The sequence below is a fragment of the Spermophilus citellus genome (genome assembly GCF_964194105.1).
Source record: "Spermophilus citellus genome assembly, chromosome: 3".
Taxonomy (NCBI): Eukaryota; Metazoa; Chordata; class Mammalia; order Rodentia; family Sciuridae; genus Spermophilus; species Spermophilus citellus.
In genome coordinates, this window is record NC_138184.1 from 203871238 (window position 1) to 203895994 (window position 24757).

At 35.6% G+C, this 24757-nt stretch overlaps 1 protein-coding gene across 1 annotated transcript in view; it reads right to left on the reverse strand.

Moving 5' to 3' along the window:
* Positions 1-24498, reverse strand: part of CFAP69 (cilia and flagella associated protein 69) — a 69559-nt gene extending 45061 nt beyond the window's left edge. Inside the window, exons 1-4 of the mRNA XM_081288163.1 lie at positions 24194-24498; positions 11978-12037; positions 10240-10305; positions 7771-7880 (exon numbers count right to left, since the gene is read on the reverse strand). Coding sequence (XP_081144289.1) covers positions 7771-7880; positions 10240-10305; positions 11978-12037; positions 24194-24301 — 344 coding nt within the window. The 5' untranslated portion in view covers positions 24302-24498. The remainder of the gene's footprint in view (positions 1-7770; positions 7881-10239; positions 10306-11977; positions 12038-24193) is intronic.
* Between the last annotated feature and the right edge of the window lie 259 nt (positions 24499-24757).

Sequence of the window (24757 nt, forward strand, 5' to 3'; positions counted from 1 at the left end):
CTGCTATCTTGAGTTATCTCTGCTATTGCTACCACCACTTTAGTTGCAGTAGCATTCATGGGTCACTGGCCGGGGTCTAGAAGCCCAACATGAAGGTGAGGTACAGGTAATCTGCAGTGACACTATAAGATAGGGTAGAAACTGTAATACCTCAGATCCTCACTGCAAGAAAGGAAGACACATAGACACCATGAAAAAGTGCCCCAAACAAACCGAGATACTACAGCAATAGAACCCACGAACAGTGCAATTGATGAAATGTCAAATAAAGAGTTAGGAATGTACATAATTAAAATGACCTATGAATTAAAGATTGACCTAAGGGAGCAGATAGAGGCAAAAATCGATCACTCCAACATAGAGATAAGAGAGAAAATACAGGCAACCGTGGATCAGACCAACAAAGAGATAAGGGAGCAAATACAGGGAACCATTGATCACACCAACAAAGAGGTATCAAGAAAAAGATATTCTAAACAAGAACAATCAGAAATCCTTGAAATGAAGGAAACAACAAACAAAATAGAAAACTTAGTAGAAAGCATCACCAACAGATTAGATCACTTGGAAGATAGAACATCTAATAATAAAGACAAAATATACAATCTTGAAAATAAAGTTGACCACAGTGAATATGGTAAGAAACCATGAACAGAACATACAAAAATTCTGGGATAATATCAAAAGACCAAATATAAAAGTTATTGGGATAGAGGAAGGCACAGAGATTCAAACCAAAGGAATGCGCAATCTCTTCAATGAAATAATATCTGAATATTTCCCAAATATGAAGAATGAATTGGAAAATCAAATGCCAGAGGCTTACAGGACACCAAATGTACAAAATTATAACAGATCTATACCCACTGACATATTATAATGAAAATACCTAGCATACAGAATAAGGATAGAATTTTAAAAGCCACAAGAGAAAGGAATCAGATTACAAATAGTGGGAAAACAATTAGGATATCTGCAGATTTTTCAACCCAGACCCTGAAACCTAGAAGATCCTGGAAAAACATATACCAAGCTTTGAAAGAAAATGGATGCCAACCAAGAATCTTATATCCTGCAAAACTAAGCTTTAGATTTGATGATGAAATAAAAACCTTCCATGGTAAACAAAAGTTAAAAAAATTTGCAACTGAAAAGCCTGCACACAGAGCACCCTTAGCAAAATATTCCATGAAGAGGAAATGAATACAACAAAATCAGAAAAGGGAGATATAACACTGAAGGAAAAAACCAATCAAAAGAGAAACCAAGTCAAGTTAAATAACCAAAAATAATAAAAAATGACAGGGAATACAAATCATGTCTCAATAATAACTCTGAATGTTAATGGCTTAAACTCACCAATTAAAAGACATAGACTAGCAGATTGGATTTAAAAAAATGCCTAACAATATGTTGCCTTCAAGAGATTCCTCTGATAGAAAAAGACATCCACAGAACTGAAGGTGAAAGGTTGAGAAAAAACATGCCACTCACAAGGACTGCAGAAACAGGTAGGCATTTCCATTCTCATATCAAATAAAGTAGACTTCAAGCCAAAGTTAATCAACAGGGATAAAGAAGAACATTTCATACTGCTTAAGGGAACCATACATCAACAAGACATAACAATTATAAATATATATGCCCCAAACAATGGAGCATCTATGTACATTAAACAAACTCTTCTCAAGTTCAAGAGTCAAATAGACCACAACACAATAATCTTGGGTGTCTTTAACATACCTCTTTCACCACCGGATAGATCTTCCAAACAAAAGCTAAACAAAGAAACTATAGAAATCAATAATACAATCTATAACTTAGACTTAACAGACATATATAAATTATTTCATCCATCAACAGTGAATACACTATCTTCTCAGCAGCACATGGATCCTTCTCTAAAACAAACTATATATTATGCCACAAAGCAACTCTTAGCAAATACAAAAAGTAGAGATACTGCCCTACATTCTATCAGATCATAATGGAATAAAATTAGAAATCAATGATAAAATAAAAAATAAAAGCTACTTCAACACTTGGAGATTACATAATATGCTACTGAATGAACAATAGGTTGCAAAAGACATCAAAGAGGAGATTAAAAAACTCTTAGAGGGGCTGGGGATGTGGCTCAGCGGTAGCGTGCTCGCCTGGTATGCCTGCGGCCCAGGTTCGATCCTCAGCACCACATACAAACAAAGATGTTGTGTCCGCCGATAACTAAAAAATAAAATATTTAAAAAAAAAACTCTTAGAGGTAAATGAGAACACTGATACAACATATCAAAATCTCTGGGACACACATAAGGAACTACTAAGAGGGAAAGTTCATTGCATGGAGTGTGTTCCTTAAAAGAAGAAAAAGTCAACAAATAAATGACTTAACATTACATCTCAAGATTCTAGAAAAAGAAGAACAAATCAACATCCAAAGCAGTAGAAGGCAGCAAATAATTAAAATTAGAGCTGAAATCGGTGAAATTGAAACAAAACAAAATTGAAAAAATAAAAAGTTGGTTCTTTGAAAAATAAGTAAAATTGATACACCCTTAACTATGCTAATAAAAGAGAGAGAAAACTCAAATTACCAGCATACATGATGAAAAAGGTAATATCACAACAGACACTATAGAAATAAAGAAGATAATTAAAAATTATTTTGAAAACCTGTACTCCAATAAAATAGAAAATATCAAAGGCATTGACAAATTTCTAGAGTCATATAATTTTCCCAAATTGAATCAGGATGATATACACAATTTAAATAGATCAACTTCAAGTGACAAACTAGAAGACACCATCAAAAGTCTACCAACTAAGACAAGCCAGGACCAGATGGATACACAGCTGAGTTCTATAAGACCTTTAAAGAAGAACTAATACCAATACTCTCAATTTATTTCAGGAAATAGAAAAAGAAGCAGCACTTCCAAACTTATTCTACAAGGCCAACATCACTTTGATTCCAAAACCAGGCAAAGACACATCAAATAAAGAAAACCTCAGACTAATATCTTTAATGAACATAGATGCAAAAATTCTGAAAAACATTCTGGCAAATCAAATAAAAAAACATAATAAAAAGATCGTGAACCATGATCAAGTGGGATTCATCCCAGGGATGCAAGGTTGGTTCAACATATGGAAATAAATAAATGTAATTCATCCCATCAATAGACTTAAAGATAAGAACCATATGATCTTCTCAATAGATGCAGAAAAAGCAACACCCCTTTATGTTCAAAACACTAGGAAAAAAACTAGGGATAACAGGAACATATCTCAACATCATAAAGGCTAACTATGATAAGCCTCAGGCCAACATCATTCTAAATGGAGAAAAATTGAAAGCATTCCCTCTAAAAACTGGAATAAGACAAGGAAACCCTCTTTCACCACTTCTATTTAACATAGTTCTTGAAATTCTAGGCAGAGGAATTAGACGAAAGAAATTAAAGGGATGCAGATAGGAAAAGAAGAACTCAAACTGTCAATATTTGCCAACAACATGATTCTATATCTAGAGGATCTACAAAATTCCACCAGAAAACTTCTAGAACTAATAAATGAATTCAGCAAAGTAGGAGAATATAAAATCAACACCCACAAATCAAAGGCATTTATGTATACATCAGTGACAAACCCTCTGAAAGGGAAATGAGGAAAACTACCCCATTTACAATAGCCACAAAAAAATTGAAATACTTGGGAATCAACTTAATGAAAGATGTGACAGACCATTACAATGAACATTACAGAACACTAAAGAAAGAAATTAAAGAAGAACTTAGAAGATGTAAAGATCTTACTTGTTCTTGGTTAGGCAAAATTAATATTTTCAAAATGACTATTTTCCCCAAAGCACTACACAGATTTAATGCAATTCCAATCAAAATCCCAATGACATTCCTCATAGAAATAGAAAAAGCAGTTATGGAATTCATCTGGAAAAATAAGAGATCCAGAATAGCCAAAGCAATCCTTAGCAAGAATAGTGAAGCAGGTGGCATCTTTATACCAGACATTAAACTATACAGAGCAACAGTAACAAAAATGGCATGGTATTGGCACCAAAATAGACTGGTAGACCAATGATACAGGATAGAGGGCACAGAGACAAAATCACATAAATACAGTTATCTCATACTAGACAAAGGCACCAAAAAACATATATCAGAGAAAAGATAGCCTCTTCAACAAATGGTGCTGGGAAAACTGGAAATCCATATGCAACAAAATGAAATTAAACTCCTATCTCTCACCATGCACAAAACTCAACTCAAACTGGATCAAGGACATAGGAATTAGACCAGAGACCCTGAGCCTAATAAAAGAAAAAGTAGGCCCAAATCTTCATCATGTTAGATTAGGCCCCAACTTCCTTAATAAGACTCCCATAGCATAAGAAATAAAATCAAGAATCAATAAATGTGATGAATTCAAACTGAAAAGCTTCTTCTCAGCAAAAGAAACAATCAGTGAGGTAAAGAAAGATCCTACAGAGTGGGAGAAAATTTTTACCACATGCACACCAGCTAGAGCACTAATCTCTAGAATATATAAATAACTCAAAAAACTTAACACCAAGAAAACAAATAACCCAATCAACAAATAGTCCAAGGAACTGAACAGACACTTCTCAGAAGATGATATCAATCAATAAATATATGAAAAAAATGTTCAACATCTCTAGCAATCAGAGAAATGCACATCAAAACTAGTCTAAGATTTCATCTCATTCCAGTCAGAATGGCAGCTATTAGGAATACAAACAACAATAAGTGTTGGGAAGGATGTGGGAAAGAAGGAACACTCATACATTGCTGGTGGGAATGCAAATTGGTGCAGCCAATCTGGAAAGCAGTATGAAGAATCCTAGGAAACCTTGGAATGGAATCACCATTTGACCCATCTATCCTACTCCTTCGTTTATACCAAAGGACTTAAAAACTGTATACTACAGGGACTCGGCCACATTGGTGTTCATAGTAGCACAATTCACAATAGCTAAATTGTGGAATCAACCTAGATGCCCTTCAGTAGATGAATGGACAAAGAAACTGTGGCACATATACATAAACATAGTGGAATATTACTCAGCATTAAAAGACAATAAAATCATGGCATTTGCAGGTAAATGGACGGAGTTGGAGAATATAATGCTAAGTGAAGTAAATTAATCCCCCAAAACCAAATGTTGAATGTTTTCTCTGATTTGTGAATGCTGATCCATAATGGGGATGGGGCAGGGGGAAAGGAAAGTAATGGAGATAGGGCAATGGGAGGGAGGTGAAGGGAGAGAGCATGGGGGTAGGAAAGAGGTGGAATGATATGAACATCATTACCCTAGGTACATGTACAAAGACATGAATGATTGATTCTACTTTGTGAACAACCAGAGACATGAAAAAGTGTGCTCTATATGTGTACTAAGAATTGAAATGCATTCTGTTGTCATGTATAAAAAATAGAATAAATAAATTTTAAAAATGCAATTGGACCCCTATCTTTCACTCTGCACAAAACTCAGCTCAAAGTAGATCAAGGATCTAGGCAAGCATTAGACCAGAGACCATGGACATACTAGACATACATGTCAGCTTAAGAGCCAAATTCCTCAACAAGACTCCTAAAGTGCAAGAAGTAAAATCAAGAATCAATAAATGGGATGGTATCAAACAAAAAAGTTTCTTCACAGCAAAGGAAACAATAATGTGAAGAAACAATATAGAGAATGGAAGAAAATCTTTGCTACCTGTACCTTAGAGAGAGCATTAATTTCTAGGATATATAAAACACTCAAAAAACTTAATAAAACACACACACACACACAAAAAAAACCTAAATGATGCAATCAATACATGGACAAAGGAACTGAACAGATACTTCACAGAAGAAGAAATACGTGAAAAAATGTTCAACATCACTAGCAATTAGAGAAATGCAAATTAAAACTACACTGAAATTTCACCTCACTCCAGTCAGAATAGCAAAATTATCAAGAATACAAGTAACAATAAATGTTGGTGAGGATGTGAGGGGAAAGGTATGCTCATACTTTGCTGATGGGACTGCAAATTTGTGCAACCACTATAGAAAGCAGTATGGAGATTCTTCAGAAAACTTGGAATGAAACAACCATTTGACCCAGTTTTCCCACTTCTGGATACCCAAAGGACTTAAAATCAGCATACTATAGTGATATAGCCACGTCAATGTTTATAGCACTTTAATTCACAATAGCTAAGGTATGGAACTAACCTAGGTGCCCTTCAGTAGCTGAACAGATAAAGAAAATGTGGAATATTACTCATCTATAAAGAAGAATGAAATTATGGCATTTGCTGGTAAATGGATGGAAATGGAGACTATCATCCTCAGTGAAATAAGCCAATCCTCCAAAACAAAAGGCCAGTGGCTAGGGAGGCAAAGACAGGAGGATTGAGAGTTGAATGCCAGCCTCAGCAATGGCGAGTCTCTAAGCCACTCAGTGAGACCCTGTCTCTAAATAAAATACAAAATACTGCTGGGGTTGTTGCTCAGTATTGAGTGCCCCTGAGTTCAATTCCTGGTACAAAAAAAAAAAGAAAAGAAAATGTTTTCTCTGACATGTGAATGCTGACTCACAATAGGTGTCTGGGGGTTCCCACCAAATTGGACAGGGTGGAGTGAGGCGGGGGAGTTTGGGAATGGGAAAGACAGGAATAAATTGGACATAACTTTCCTATGTTCGTATATGAATACACGACCAGTGAAACTTCACATCATGTACAACCACAAAAATGGGAATTTAGACCCCATGTATATGTGATATGTCAAAATACATTCTACTGTCATGTATAACATAAAAAGAAAAAAAAATTAAAAATAAAAATAATTTTCATGGTCTCTATTAGAAAGTAAGTCCTGCTGCAGGCATTAAATAAATTATTTTTATTAATTTATCCAGGCATCAAAACAATTAAATGTGAGTAGTTACAATATTTTAAATATTGCTGCGAAATTAAGAGTGAGAGTTAGAAAGTACTATGTATATATAATCCAACTAATAGTATTATTTTTATACTAAAAGAAACAATGTTATTTTAAAAATTAAGTTGGTGGAGAAGTTTACAACACAAAACTTTTGGTTTATTCTCACTTTAAGAAATTTCCTATACTATATTATATTGAACAACTAAAAATGGATAATGTAATATATATCTAGATTGGCCACTGTGTGGCAGCAAAGAAGCATTATATATGTATAGATTCCAGAATAGTAGAAAGGATAAGACTTATTAACTTTATAATTCTTACCACTAGTATATATTTAAAAATATGTACCAAACATAACTGGTGATATATTATTCTTCATTCAAAATTGGAAAATAGAAACATGACATGGAACCTAATATATCTTTGAGAGCAAAATTTCTAAAGGGGGAGGAACTAGATTGAAACAAAGTATTATCCATACATATTACTCAAGGATCCTCTAAATATGCTACAATTTCTTGTTTCATCTAACATTTATCATTCATATGAGAGCAACTAATTACAAAGATATTTTGTACAGAGTTTAATCTCTTATAGCTAAAAATCTCAGACTACAATTAAATTGACTGCATTTGAAATATCAACTACTAGAATCAGGTGATCAACTAAAGTTTTCTGATTTCTGTTTCATTCTGCTACACTATATTTCCTCATGTCTTTATAATGCAAATTAGAACACACAATAAAATACTACATAATAATATAAAATAAAGAAAAACAACTTACCCACATAATTTTAATATGTCACATGCAGGTTCTATAAATTGGGGTTGGTTTTCAATTTTTCCTGCACACAAATTCAGAATTTTAAATATCTGTGCTAAATCCCTTAAGGGCTTTAAGATTTTTAGTTAAGAAATAAAATTAATATCAATATCTTTATCATCATGTTCTTTATAGTATTTTGTCAAGAAAATCTATACAATTCCATCTATTTTATTAAATACGGCAGACACTTAATTTTTATTATTTTGAAGTCTGAAGAGGAAAATTCAGAACTATATTTTTAGCAGTACTATAGTTTTCATCTCACTAACTTTAAAAAAATTTTTTTTAGTTGTAGATGGAAACAATACCTTTATTTTATTTTATTTATTTTTATGTGGTGCTGAGGATCAAACCCAGTGCCTCACACATGCCAGACGAGTGTGCTACCCTGAGCCACAATCCCAGCCCCCTCACTAACTTTTTATTCAAAATTATTTTCTTCTCATCACAATTTTAGAATTAAGATTATCAACTACTAACCATACATCCAGTTGATCAATAACTTACTACTGGCAATGAATGAAAATAAATTGAAAAATTAATGATCAGGTTCATGTATATCCTCCATTTCCCAACAACATGCACATAAACATACTGCTCTGGAACAAGCAATCCAAAATTTACTTTAGTGTATGAATTTATTAACATTTCTTGCATTCAGGGTTTAAAATGGTTGGGATTTTAGTTCATTTAAAACTAATATGAAAGTAAAACATAGCCTCTATAGATCTTTAGGCAAAAACACCTTTTATTTTTCCTGTTTAAAAACCCCTATTGGTGTAAAACATGTTTCATTTATTTTTTTTTACCCCTAAGAGATCAAAGAAGTTATGACTTACAGTTCTTGGTTGAGTTCTATTATTTCTAGGTTTTTTCTAGGTACCTCTAAGAAAGAGATGGGGTTACTGAGTATACTAGAAGTATGCATTTCCCTATCTTTGGGAAGTTTTGCAACTTCTAAAGCCAGCCTATTACTTTTAAAGGCATTCAGAAATAGAACCATTTGCCACCAAATGTCTAACATGAAAGGGCGGAGGGGGGGGACACAAGAAACAAACAAAAGAACAAAACAACAACAACTACAACAACAAAACCATGAAAATCTGATGGAAGTGTTGAGGTGTCAGGTTAAAAGGAAAGGAATCACTTGCTAGCAGACTTTCTTGGCTCCCAGAAGAAATGCTTAATATCCACAAGTCTCTAGACTGATTCAATAGATCCATATAAAACCAACTCATTTAAAATAAAGAAAAGACCTACATAAAATTACACAACACATTTCTTTCACTGGGAGACTTAAGTTGTTTTCACCTGGGACACGTTAATATTAGACTGATATCTTCTTTAGATCATGTTACACAATTATCAGACATGGTTTAGGTCAATTCTACTCAAAGAGGGGTCTATGTATCACTTGTTCTTAAATCATGTTACCAAGTCCATTAAAAGATGAGTACAGAAAATGACAGTGGATATTCAAAAACTTTCATAGCAACCAAATATTCCTGTGAAGATTTTCTGTATTTTACAATAGATTTTAAAAGATAACAACTACTCAGCAACAAAATGGTTCTTATACACAGATAGATTTTGGGTTTTGAGACACACTGATCAGGGTGGTATAGTCATTTAGGACAATGTATTCATATAATATTTGCCAGATTATCAAGCACTTGCATGAATGTTATAATATTTGATCTTCACAACTTCATGACATACAATTATCTCATTCTAAAAGGGTAGAGAAGTTAAGAAGCTTATCAAAGGTACAATGCTCAGGTCAATTGGTAGAAAAGAGACTTGAACTTGGCACTCCTATCATCTACTTCTTCCTGAATCTATAGAAACTGATATTATCCATAGATAATAAATAGTACAATGGACAGAATAATGATTTCCCCAAAGATGTCCATGACCTAATCTTAGGAACCTGTGAGTATGTTACCTTAGATAGCAAAGAGATTTTCCAAATGTGATTGAGTTAAAAATCTTGAAGTGAGGAAATTATACTAGATTATCCAAGTAGGCTCAGGGATAGTTTAATGGAAAAAGGGAGGCAGGAGGTCAGAGAGATGAGGATGAGATATGATGACTACTGCAGCGGTAAGAGTGATATCACTGGGAGGAGGGAGGTCCTGAACCAAGAAATTCATGAAGCATCTAGAAGGTGGAAAAGGCAAGAAAATGACTTCCCCCCTAGAACCTTGAGAAGGACCCAGCCCTTGCAAACATCTTGACTTTAGGCAAATGAAATTAATTCTGGACTTCTGACCTCTATAAGATAATAAATTAAGGTAGTTTTAAGTCACCAAGTTTTAAGTCATCAATAATAATTTGCTGCAGCAACAAATAGGAAATTAATACACTTTCTAATGGAAATTCTCCTGTTTCAAAATAAATGAACACATGAAGATATATAAAGGATACAAGTCCATTCTGATAATACTGCACCAGTTTCTTGACAGATTTAAGTTGTTTTTCTTCTAAATCATCCTAAAACAAATGTTCCATTTAATTCTTTTGAACTATTAAATCTGTTGAAAGTTTTAAAAATTTCTTCAAAAAGAAAAAAGACACTTTAAAATGATCAAGGAATTCTTAAATTAATATAAGCATTATAAAATGTTTTCTGAAACAGTAAGGGTAAAAATAAAATTCCATTTAAATTTGATTAGGAAATGGAACTAAAATTAAGTTAATGTCAGAGTTATAGTTTTTTCCAGAAATAATAATAGTTGAAATATGTTGAACATTTTTCTTTGTCATGTATCATACAGGCACTATTTACATGTCTCTCATTAATCTTTAAAATATCTCTATTACCAGGATATTATTATCCTTCTTTTCAGAGTAAGAAACACAAACTGAAGTAATTTATTTATCCAAAAACAAAGCTTAAAAGTGGTAGTATTAGAAATTAAATTTGGCAATCTGAACCCAGAAATTGTATTCTTAACCTATAAAAACTGCCCAGCGTAATGTGCAAACCAAACATCTTTCATATACTAAAAACTAAAACAAAAGCAATCTCTATATAGTGATGTGTCTTCAAGATAAATGCCTTCTTCCCTTTTAATCTTCTTAAACTGATTGTGAAAGCTGTGGCATTACCTATATGTTTTGGGGCCAGCTTTATTTAACAGCTAATAGGAGCTATCTGTAGTTGGATTTTTCTCTTTTAAGGAAATGTGGATACATTCACAATTTTTAAAAATATTTTTATTTTATTTATTTATTTTTATGTGATGCTATGGATGGAACTCAGTGCCTTATGCATGCAAGGCAAGTTCTCTACCACTGAGCCACAACCCCAACACCTACATTCACATTTTTAAAAGAACTTTTTACAAAAATCACAGGCAACAACAACAACAACAAATTCTTACTTTTATTTTGCCTGTATGTAAAACATAGACCAAAAATATTAAAACAATTACTAAATTTTTGTGCTTACTATTCATAAGACATTGATTTGTTTTGATGGCTATGCCATGGTCAACCCTACTTATTAAGAATGTATAATCTTCCTTGGGAAAGGCTACATAAAGTTTTACAGTGCATGCTGGCTTTTAGGCATTCAGTCAAAATTCTTGGATAACATCAGGAGGTGTGGTAATGAGTATGTGTGCATACACATTTGCTATCCTTTTTCTCAATTACTAAACTCTCAGCCTTGAGTCTTTGGTCTGAAATAATTTTACTTCATTGCATTTTAGGTAAGATTTTTCTCAAAATAAATTATCTATGTTCATGTACGAGTGTGTATAGAAGCTGTAATTTCAAAACAGAAAATTTTTACTGGTACATTAGGAACACCTCACCACCACTACTCCCCATTTTTTTTTTTTTACTACCTCCTCCTCCAATCCTGTTTGGTAACAAGCAATTTACAGAGGCTAGATAACACTGTCTCTACTCTTATGAATCCTTCGGTTATTAGTGACCATGGGTTTGTTCATCCCCCCAAAGCAAATCTGTTCTCTAGCTTCCCTATCTGGTTAAATATATTCATGCTAAACAATAGTCCTTGAATTTTAGAATATATATGGTTTGAAATTTCAACAAAAGGTGATAAATGAGACATTTGTGGGAATATGAGTTACCTGTCAGGGAAATAAATTTGTAAGTGTTGTAGTAGAATAATTCTTTATCAAAACATACTTACTTTATCATTATCTTCCAAGAGTTTCATAACACGATTAAGGTCCATAGGCTTGAAAGCACCCTAAAAAAATACAACTCTTAGTATTCTACATCATGGGAATTAAGAAATCACATCAAGAGCTGGGGCTATAGCTCAGTGGCAGAGCACTTGCCTAGCATGCGTGAGGCATTGGGTTCAAACCTCAGCACCACATAAAAATAAGCAAATAAAATAAAGAATTCTGTCCATCTACAACTATAAAATTTTTTTTTAATTTTTAATATTTATTTTTTAGTTCTCGGCGGACACAACATCTTTGTTGGTATGTCGTGCTGAGGATCGAACCCCGGCCGCACGCATGCCAGGCGAGCGCGCTACCGCTTGAGCCACATCCCCAGCCCGATATAAAATTTTTTTAATCTCATCAAGCACACTATTTTTATATGATATTTTCCCTTAGTAACTTAAAAATATCTATGACAATAAGACAGCAAGAGGAGAATGAAAAACAGATGAGAACTTACAGGAAAAAAGAATAAATTTTGGAGTTAAAACCACCACCAAAGATCTCTTCTGAATTATAGTATTGCCTTATAACCTTAAAGATTTTAAATTTAATCAGCCCTAAAAGGTCCAAGAGAGCATTTGGAATAATAGCCCTTATATGTTATGGAAAACAAAATCATATGGTGCATGCATAAACATTACACTAAGTTTGCCTGTGTAGATATATGATAAAACTAGCTTCTAAACAACCTGTAGATGACCTTCTTGAACTCACTATTCCCCTCTCAGTTGGTACCAGCATTCTTCTGGTCATCCACGTTAGAAAACAAGAACCTCAAAGTTCTACAGATTTTTTTTACATTTTAGATTTCTTGAGCTCATTCCAATGACTTATTCGGTTGCATCTCTCACCCAGTTGAGTAGGGTTACTGCTATTCTCCCTGCTCCCACTCTTGCATCTTTCAACACTGTTCTCCATGGTCAGAATAAAATGCAAATTTGAAATAACTACCTAAGTCACTCAATGATTCCCCACTGATGCCTCTTATCCCATTCTGTTTTTCATTTATGTTGTTGCAATTCTATTTCTTTTCTTGATGAATTCCCACAAGTTCTTCAAAATGAGGCCCATTTGTCACCTCCCCAAGGCATTAAAAAAAAGATTAGAAAAGTGTCTGTCCTCCTCTGTTCATCCATAAGCCCTAAGTATATGTCCATTACAATTCCGTTACACTACTCTGAAAGGATTTACAAGCTTACCCCACACCACTTCCTTCCTTGAAATCTGTCGAGGGCACAGACTTTTGTTTCTGGCATTCCCAGCACACTGTATCTGGCATGTAGTAGTGTATTAGTTGTTTAATACATGCTCATATGCAGGGTCTTTTGGTAAATGCTTGAAATCTCAGAGACTCTAGTGGATGAGGGAGGAGGAACCCAATTCAAGACCAGCCTGGGCCACCTAGCAAGACCCTATCTCAAAATAAAAAATTAAAAAGGACTGACTGGGGATGTAGCTTGGTGGTTCAATCTCTAGTATCAAAAAAAAAAAAAAAGCTTTTAAACTTAACCAAGAAGTTATTTTATAATAAAGTTGTTTGCAGGTAAGTGAAGAAGAAATCAGGAAGTGTTATCATCCAGAGTTTAAGCACTGAACAAATAGTTTCTATTCTCTTTAGGGTAGTCTTCATTTATGTCCACAAGATTTAACCAACAGAATATAATAATAGGAAGATGGTCTTGCCTACTGTGTGGAGACTGAACTGGAGAATACTAGACTAGAGGTAGGAAACCAATCTGAAACTTCAGGCTTTGATAAAAGTTTTGGCAACTGGTATAGGCAACAGTGAATAGAGATCAAACATCATGATGATGTTGATATGATGATACAAATTTTAAATACAGTTTTGCAATGTTTATCTGGAAGATTAATGTTTTGTTGAGTGGCATTTTCTTTTCTTTTTTTAACTATATACAATTTTATGTGATAAGTATATTACTTTTTTAAATTTTATTTTATTTTTTATACAAATGAAGTACAACTTTTCATTTCTCTGGTTGTATATGATATAGTCACCCCATTTGTGCAATCATACCCATACACAGGGTATAATGCTGTCTCATTCCAACATCTCCCACTCCCCAGCCCCCTGCCTAATTCAAAGTTCCTCCATTCTTCCCTTGTCCCCTACCCCAACCACTATGGATTAGCATCCACTTATTAGAGAAAACATTTGGCCTTTGGTTTTTTAGGATTTACTTACTTGGCTTAACATGGTATTTCCAACTTTATCCATTTACCTGTAAATGTCATAATTTCAGTCTTCTTTAAGGCTGAGTAATATTCCATTGTTTTAATCCAAATGTTATGCTAATGTTGCGTATTCCCATTACAAAAGTTAAATTATTCCAGTTTCCTTTCTCATCCTTTTCCCCACTTCTTATTTTCATACTTCTCTGCTTTAAAATGTTTAAAAAGATGATGTAATCATGATAAAGGGGACACACTCCTATTATATAAATATATCTATTTTTATTTTTTTATATTTTTCTGCTTTTGTTTATATGTATAAACACATAATTTTACTTAGTGTTAACACTACTACATTTTTTACTTTAAATCTAAACATGTTTTTTGTATTTCTACATATGCAATATTACATTGCATCTTAAGTTTAGAATTTCCTTGTCATTCACAGATATAAACTCATATATCCTCATCTCAAGATATTTCTTTCAAAAAATTTTTCAATTGTACATAACTTTAAATCTGTAAAATAGGTTTTTTTTTTACTAAAATGTCTTAATCCTTTACAATAAAAAATTTACTGAGTACTTATCTGTACTTGGTATTATAGTTACAATTAAAAAATCCAAATTTGTTGTTACAAAAATTTGGTAAATAGAATTTTGCCTTTTAAGATTTGGAGATTTAACAGTGCCATCTGCCACTATGATGGATGTCATTTCTCTTTTCCTTCTATGTACTCAGATTATAGATAGAGTGGGGTTTTATTTTATGATTCACTGTAATATTTGCTTTTGAGGATTAGACAAATATAATGAAATTAAAAGTCAATCCAGGATTTTCTTTTTAATACCTGTATTATGTTAAAAAATTTCCCCTAAGGAGTAAGTATAATTTTTTATAGGAAATAGAGAATAGATTCCTTTTGGATTTATCTTACATTGTCATTTCACGATACTCAGTGCTACTCGTGTGACATATTTTTAAAGTACCTTTCTTAGCCTTTTCATGCTTCCACACATATTTATTACAAAGTTCTATGTTTCAGGAACTGTGCTAGGTATCAGGAACACATTGCTGTGACTCAGGTAGCTATTTGTTTGCAACTGAATTTTACAAAAGGCCTTATATATTGTACTAAAGATCTTAAGAAACCATTGAATGGTTAGAGAGTGAATACATAAATGAACAATGGCCAAACTACATATGAAAAAAACAAAAAAACAAACCACGAACCACAACCTCTGTAGCAAGCAGCCTGGGAAACTAGCCCACACCATCTACAGCAATTGACTCAGAAAATCAAGGTTCTGTCAATGACTGCAGTTTCCCCATTTTTTGCACCCCTGCTTCCAACTCAGGAACAACTTGAGAAAGCCAAACATAAGTCAAATACAGAAAAAAATGCTTATAGAAAAAAAGGCAATATTAAAAAAAGAAAAAAGTCAATATAAAACATGTAATAATTACGCTTCCAAAATCAATCAAATAGGATGTACAGCTTCTAACCAACCCAGCTCTGGTTTCCCCAGGGAAATAACCTGCAATCTCAGAATAACAGAAACTCTATCATCTCCCACCCCATACCCACACTATAAAGTTTTCCTTCCTGGAGTCTAGGCCCAAAGCAAGTGATGGTGAATAACTCCCTCTCCATAGCAAGTCTTGAACAAATAGTCTCTAATCTCTTTAAGGTAGTCCTCATTTATGTCCACAAGATTTAACAAACAGAATATGATAATAGGAAGATGATCTTGTCTATTGTGTGGAGACTGAACTGGAGAGTATTAGACTGGAGGTAGGAGACCAGTCTGTAACTTCAGGCTTTGATAAAGTTTTGGCAACTGGTATAGGCAATAGTGAATGAAGTTAAAACACCAAGGAGCTGGGATTATAGGTGTGTGCCACCTGTATTGAGTGGCATCAGGCAATGTTCTAGTTGCAAATAATATGGCGTGAATAACACAAAATGTGCTTTTATAAAGGATCAGCAGAACATAGTAAGTGATTAGATGCAGTGGAAGAGAGAGAGGAAAAAAAGTGAGGATGACTCCCCAGCTTGAGGAATTATGTAAATGGTCTGACCATTTACTGAGACAGGGAATGGAGAAGAGGTTTGGGTTGGTGCTGGAGATGAATTAAATTTGGGGCACAGGTTTCTGAATCATGGATTTAAAGTGATAATTTAAGATTTGGGGTAATTTAGATGAACCAATCATAACCATGCATTTATTCCACAACTATTTTTCACGTATTTATTTAGTTAATTAGTTAGTTTTTGGTACCAGGGATTGAACTCAGGGGCACTTGACCACTGAGCCATATCCCAGCCCTATTTTGTATTTTATTTAGAGACAGGGTCTCACTGAGTTGCTTAGCGCCTTGCAGTTGCTGAGGCTGGCTTTGAACTCATTATCCTCCTGCCTCAGCCTCCTAAGCCACTGGGATTACAGGTGTGTGCTAGTATACCTGGCTCATTTATTTTTTTTAAGAGATGGGGTCTCCAAATGGGTGTGGTAGCACACGCCTGTAATCCCAACAACTTGGGAGGCTGAGGCAGGAGGATAATGAGTTCAAAACTAGCTTCAGCAAAAGTGAGGCACTAAGCTACTTATTGAGACCCTGTCTCTAAATAAAATACAAAATAGGGCTAGGGATGTGGCTCAATGCTTGTGAGTGCCCTTGAGTTCAATCCCTAGTACTCAAAAGAGATAAAGATAGAGATAGAGATAGAGAGATAGAGAGATAGAGAGAGAGAGAGAGAGAGAGAGAGAGAGAGAGAGAGACTGTGTTGCCTAGGCTGGCCTTGAATTTGAGATCTTCCTGTCTCAGTAACGTGACTCCCCAGCCATGAAGTCATGCAGCCAGCCCACTGGTCCCTCTGCTTTTCAGAATGGAGAAGCAGCAGAATGGCAGTGTGGATGGGCTGAAGCACAGGCAGCAAGCATGGGCTGCTGTGTGGGGACTGCCATGGTGGTGGAGGCCAGGCCAGTGCCAATATGAGCTGTGGCAAGTGACCTGTCACCTGGCAGCAACCTGGCCTGCACATAGTGGGGATGCCTACTGTAGAAATGCACTCTATGTGGTACTACAGCTCCATACAACTCAGTGAGTGTGTACAATTCAATGACTTCAATTTCCTGCTTCTAGATGTGTCAAGAAAATGGAAGTAAGGCAAACCTGAATGGGAATTAGGACTAATCAATATGTTATTACTTTTCTAAACCCTAATTATCTAATTAGCATAAGTTTGGATCATTAGTGTTATTAGTTTTACAAACCCTAATTAGCATAAGTTGGACCAATAGCAGTGACCCAAGTGTGATATAAATGCCTAGACAAACACACTCAGTAGGAGAAAACATGCTATCGAGTCCTCTCTTGGACTGCAAGAGTTCTGTTCCTGTTTCTATTCTTCAATAAATCCTATTCCTATACTCACTCATCCTGGTCTGTGGATTTTATTCTCTGAATTCATGACTCAAGAAAGAAGAAGAAAGTGATGGTGAGCTCTTGGGGTCTGTTGCAATACTGGAGGGTATAGCCCACCATTAAGAGCTGCAACACTTCATGGCTACAGAGGCCTGTAACCTTATGGAGACACCACCGGCCAGCAGAAGCAGAGAAAGTCCAGTCTCATCTGCCAGCAGAAGCAGGGAATCAAGTTTCATCTCAAAACTTCAGCTTTCCCTTTTGCTGTGATTGCAGGCATACCCAACTCCACAAATATTTCCTGAATGCCTATACTGTGTTAGGGAATGTTCTAGGTGGTGATAATGGTAGTAAATAATGCAAAACCCACTGCTTTCATAAAAAACTGATACACTCTGGTGGGGACAAAATCAATAAGTTGTATAGAAAGGGACAAGATGATACTGATCTGGAGAAAATAAAAGGGATAGGGAGTACTAGAATTCTTGAAAAATATAATTTTACATCCAGTAGTCAGCAAAGGACTCACAGAGAGGGTAACATTTCAATAAAGGCTTGAAGGAGATAAGAGAGAAAGCTGTGGATACCAGAGGTAGAACTTCCACACAGTGGGCATAGTAAATGTAGAGGCCTATAGGCTGGTACATGCTTGAATGCTTTGAGGAGAAGCCGGGAGGTTAGGTGGTTACAGAAGGCTTTGTTGACCTATAACTTCAATTTCTATTCCAAGCTCAGAGTAAAGGAGTCCTAGGAAGTATATAAAACTTCTAATATAAATTTCTTACTTTGCAGGAACACATAGTAGGAGAAACAAAACTTATACAAATGAAGCAATGACCAACATAAGACAAGAAATAATTAGGTAAGAAGTTGTATGATTTTGACCTACAACTATACTCATTGTGAGTTCTATGAGGATGGAAATAAATGGGAGACACTTTCTATTGGAGGAGTCCTTCATGTTAGAGAGGCAGGATTTAAAGGTAGGACAAGATTTAGGGAAATTCAGAAAAGAAAGAAGGGCATTCATTTAGTAAGTATTTAGCATCACCTCCTGTGTACTAGATATTGTGCTTGGTGTTACACTGGAAAATACTTCAGAAAAAATAGTCATATTTCTGCTCTCATGGAGATGGCCTTAAGAAGAGCATGCAGCACAGATGGTTGACAGTGGCCTCAGACATCATCTGGTTCAGTGATTCTGAGGCTAAAAATCACTTAGGGAACCCTTTAAAAGAGTCCAAGGCTCCACACTGGTGATTATGACTGATTAAGTTTATAGTAGGGCCCATCTATGCCTGTTTTTTCTAAACACTCCTCAGAAGTCATCTGTACACTCACATAGTACAGGCTGGTTTTATAGAGAAGGGAACAGGTCTAGAGAAGTTAAGTAATTTTGTCAAGATAATTATATTTAACGAGGTAAGGAATGGAATCCTGAAAGGAAGAAAGGGTGGGACTGAAGACGAGGAAAGAGGATAAAAAGTGAAGTGGTATTTAAAGAAAACAGAGTGGGCAGAGGAAGAGATATGAACCACAAGGCTGACTAGAAGGATGTGACAACAATCCAGGATTGATTGAGGCACTGTGGTTACAGGAGTGAACAAGTAGTTCTTTTAAAGCCCTATTTGGGTGTTTGCTTAGGCAGCACATATAAAGAACTCAAAAAAAAAAAAACTTAACACTATAAAAAAATCAAATCAATAATTGTGCTAAGGAACTGAACAAACACTCCACAGAAGAAGAAATACAATTGATCAACAAATATATGAAAAAGTATACAACATCTCTAGCAATTAGAGAAATGCAAATCAAAACTACTCTAAGATTTCATTTCACTCCTGTCAGAATGGCAATCATCAAGAATACAGGCAACAATAAATGTTGGTGAGGATGTGGGGGAAAAGATACACTTATACATTGCTATTGGGACTGCAAACTGGTGCAAACAATATGGAGATTTCTGAGAAAATTGGAAATGGAACCACCACATGACCCAGCTATCCCACTCCTTAGTTTATAACCAAAGGACTTAAAATCAGCATACTATAGTGATATAGCCACATCAATGTTTATAGTAGCTCAATTCACAATAGCTAGACTATGGAACCAACCTAGTTGTCCCTCAATAGATGAATGGATAAAGAAAATGTGGTGTATATACTCAATGGAATATTAGTTCAGCTTTAAAGAAGAGTAAAATTATGGCATATATAAATTATTAGCATATGTAGCTTTGGAGAATATCATGCTAAGTGAAATAAGCCAATCCCATAAAATCAAAGGCTGAATGTTTTCTCTAATATGCAGATACTAATTCACAATAAGGCAGGGGCACTAGGGAAGAATAGTGTTACCATAGATTAGGTAGAGGGAAGTGATGGGAGGGGAGGGGAGGGGATGTGGGTATAGGAAAAATAGTAGAATAAATAGACATTATTACTGTATATATATTTATGACTGCATGATCAATATGATTCTGCAACATTTACACTAAGAAAAATGAGAAATTATAATCCATAATCATATCATACACCATATCCATCTATGTATGATATATCAAAGTGCATAAATTCATTCTACTGTCATGTATAACTATTTAAAACAAATTAAAACTTTTTAAAAAATAAATAAATAAATAAATGAAAGCCCCATTTGGTGCCTCTTGTTTTTTGCTACATAATCTGATCTAGTGGGGAGGATTAGAATTTTGTTTTGTTGTAGTTTATTGTTTTATATTCTGAATGTACTTGAAACTGTCTCATCCAACTTCTATGAATTCTCTGTGAAACTCTGTAGTAATGTTCACACCATCCTACAGCTATAATAGACTCAGCATTGCTACTTAAAATGGGAAGTGAACTAGCAGCACAAGCATTACCCGTAAGCCTATTTAACAGGCAGAACTCAGGGTCCACCTCAGACCTACAGCTCAGATTTTGTATTTTAATAAGATTCTGAAGTGCTCTATATGCACACCAAAGTATGAGAAGTGCTGCTCTACAGGGCTTTGCAATTTTTCAGAATGAGAGGAGCCATACTAAATAGTAAACAGAAGGTACTCAATTTGTACTTTGTGATTTTAGTATATGATTGAGGTAAATTTCACTGCCTATCATCCTCCCAGAGGAGAAGTACTCTAGCTTTAATCTACATTACCCATCCCTTCCAGTAGAAAGCCACATAAGCACTGGGACTAATCCTAGATAAACAGTCTGAAAACTATCTTTCTATTTGTTTTCCATAGAAACAAATCTCATAAAGATTGAGATACCGTGTAAATAACATCTGAATTTAATAATAACTATTATTATTATAAAAGTTCTATAATAACAATAATAATAATTATTATTATTATAAAAGGCTGTCACAATTAAAGTCACCAATAATAATCAGCTACCATTTATGGAGTACTTAACAACCTGCATGCTTCACACTGAGATAAATACCTTACAAATACTTTAAACTTTAATGAGGGAGGCATTCCTAAAAGTCTTCCATGGATGAGGAAAATAAGACTTAGAAAGGGCAAGCAACTTGCCCCAAGTAAACAACCAGAAAATTACTATCCAAATTCTGGTGCCATTTAGTTATCTTAAACCTGAAAAATATAATAAATAAGTTTTCTAAAAGGCTTTAGAATCATTACAGTAGGCATTATTAAAATTTTTATGAAGAGAAAATTTGAAGAGAGAGTGCTCAAGTAGAGTAACTTTCTGTGAAAATCACAACATAGGAAAAAAATGCAATTTAATGCACACTTGTAATCCTAGCTACTCAGAGGATGAGGCAGGAGGATGGCAAGTTCAAGGCCAGCATGAGCAACTTAGGAAGACTCTGTCTCAAAATAAAATAATGAGAAAAAAAAGGGTTGGGGACATAGCTCAGTGGTAGAGCACTTGTGTGAGCCCTGGGTTCAATCCCTAGAACCACACACAGAAACATACACAAATACAATTCAAAATCCCAAATTCCTAAACTATTCTTTTCCCTATTTACCATTATTTTTGAACTCATAATCTACATTCATATTTTCTAGAATTCATCTATAAACATTTCAAGGTTAATAAAGTTTTAAAAATCTAATATACTACAAGTAGCATTTGTGGTAGCTTTGATAGTATTCAGAGTAGTTATTGCCTTCTACAAAGTTATTTATGTGAAAAAATGCAGAAAATAAATACTACTTAAGGCAGAAGTAAAGCATACATAGAAAACATGTACAAGAAAACTTGCTTATTTTACTTGCTCCCTTAAGTAACAATAGATACGCCTTCACTACAAAACCTGATTAGGGTAACTGAAATGCTTCCATATAGTAAAGAAAATGATAGAAAACAGCTATCAAAAACACAGGTAGCCTAAGGGGCATTTCTACATAAAGAAATCTCCAACCACCAGTGTAGAATTCCAAAGAATCCATTAGCTTTAAGGCAAAAATAATTTTAGAAGCTCTTGCTCCCTGGATAAAGAATAATAATAATGATGTCGACTACTGCATATTTTAATATATGACACTGTGTAAGTTCTCTATGTGCATTATTTCACTTAATCTTTACTATGGAAATCAGTACTACTATCATCTCCATTATTACCTTCACTGATTTAGGATATCCTTTGGTCACATAATTGGTAACTGATGGAGTAAGCTTAAAAAATTGAAGTAGACTCCACTTGCTTTTAGCCAGTAAGATATACTGTCTCTAAACCATAGGAATAGGACAAGGTTGCAAAGGTAGAATAGTTTGAAAGGACTGAAAACATTTAGAGTTCCAAAGGTCTTTTCTTCCACTGGCCTGAGGCAGAGGTCTGAAAGGTCATTTTGACTACTTATTGGGAACACCAGAACCCACTCTGTGAGTAAAGAGATTGAGTAACTGTCAGTTAATTTCTTATGACCTTAGAATCTTCATTTATAAAAGCAATCACAAACAAAACAAAACAAACCAACAAGAAGAAAATAATCACTAAGATTTCTCCCAACTCTAATAAATATCTATTCTATTGCCTTTCTTTGGGTATAAACTCCCCTTTTCCTTTGTACTTTAAATATGTTAATACACCTAGAAGTAGAGGTAGAAACACAAATTGATACAAATTGATTTTTTCCTGAAAGAGAACCCTATACTCTGGAAGGAGATGTAATAATGAAAGAAAGCAAAACAAAAGGAAAAGACAAGAGAGAAATACACATATATACCTCACAGGTATACTTGTTTCTTATATCATGGACTTCTTATAAGTACTTCTTATATTATGGACTATTTTGGCAATAGCCTATTAAAAGTATTTCTTTTTTTTTTCTTTTTAACCTATGCCTTCCTGCCTCATATAACCTGCCCAATTTTTCTTAAACCAAATAAAGGAGGAATGAGAGTCATCAGTTACCAAATTCACCTACTTCTCAGTTTTGCCTGGTGTATATGAATATAGGAGTAGTGCTGAGCTTCCATGCAGCCTTGGGAATGGAGAGCTACCTTTGCTCAAAGTTCTTCTCCCCACTTAGATTGGAATACTTCTACAAACCGATTAGGACAATTCCCCTGACATCTGTCCCTCCTCACGTGAAAGTACTGTTGCTCTGCAGGTTACTGTGTAAATGTCTGATCATCCTCAGAGAGCTCAACTCTATTCCCACAGAAGAGGTCCCCAGGAAACTGGCCACTCCCAAGATACTCTCCAAGGCTCCAGGATGCAAACGCAGAAGTTGGATTCCTGACGCAGCCTGAGACTTGTAAAGCCTCAAAAGGAATTCCCATAGTGGCCCCATAGTATTATTAGCATAAGGCAGGACATGATTCCTCCTTAGAATTCATGGTTTTAAGAACTATCACGGCTCTCTGGGGGGAGCGGGAAATCAATGGAACCATGGTATGAAACAAACGACCTGGGATATCTCAACACCCCCAACAGGAATGTAGATCCAAGAGAGGATCCCAAGGTGAAATTTCTCAGCACAACTTAAAAGAATTAATTTTGTATTGATAACAAAAGCAAACTCAAAACCAAATACAAGCACGTTGTAAAACAAAATCAATTTTCCCAATTCTCTCTGATGCACCCATAACAACCACTTTTAAATTTCTTATAAAAACGATGCTTAATTTTTAATTTCAGGAGCATTTTCCTTTGCTCTGAGTTCAGGCTTTAGTAGGAGAAAATTTAAGCATAGGAGGCTTTATACTTATATCAAGAACATCATTTAAAATCCCAGTGCAAAATGATCTATCAAATTAAATGTCACTAAGAAGGATTCCTCCCCCTCTTGGTCATTTCGAAGAGCAGCAAAGATTTTACCACTCAGGCTAGAGGGACGCTCCAGGAGGACAACGCGGCTTGACTCCCCAGGCAGGTTGGTTGACGACAGCCAAACCCCCTCGCAAGCCGAGAAGCTCCCGGAGGATCTGCTCTACGTGTGGAACTTCCGTCCCGCGGGTTTCCTCAGTCTCCACTCGGGTCTTCATTTCTACTCCTGCTGTCCCCGGGCCTCGTCCCTGCCCCAGGACCTCACCCCATTCCCCGCCTCCCAAGGCACAGGCACCTGCCTATACCTGCTTCTCCTCGTCCTCAGTCACCGAAACTTGGCGAGGAGTGATGGACTTATTTCTGCTGCCGGGTTCCTGGGCCTCGGCCGTTACCGTGGCCTCCACTGCGGACATGGCTAGAAGCAAGGGGCTAAGGGGATAAGTGGGGGGTCCTTCGGTCCTACGCTGTGCCTGAAGTCGCGAGGCCCAAAGAGGTCCCGCCACGAAATACGGAAGGCAGTCTGACAGCCGCTAGAGTCGCAAGAGGCCCCAAGGGACTGGCCGTGGCTTTGGCCACCACAACTCTGCCAACATAGCGCTGCTGCCGCCAGCCAGCGGAGCAAGGCACCTGCCAGCCAGGCAGTTGTTAACACAAGCCAGAGCGTTGCTAGGGGTGGGGCCGAAGGTGGAGGCCAAGGCTCCTACGGAAACCCAGAGAGCCAAACTACTCCAAAACGCAATCTGTTCCTCTACCCGCGAGGGATGAATTTGCAGGTGAGCGGGAGGGAGACCCGTGACAGAGACCTCGGTGCGTAGCGAGGAGGTACAGGTACGTTCGGCACCGAGAATGTGTTTCATTCTTGACTGTTT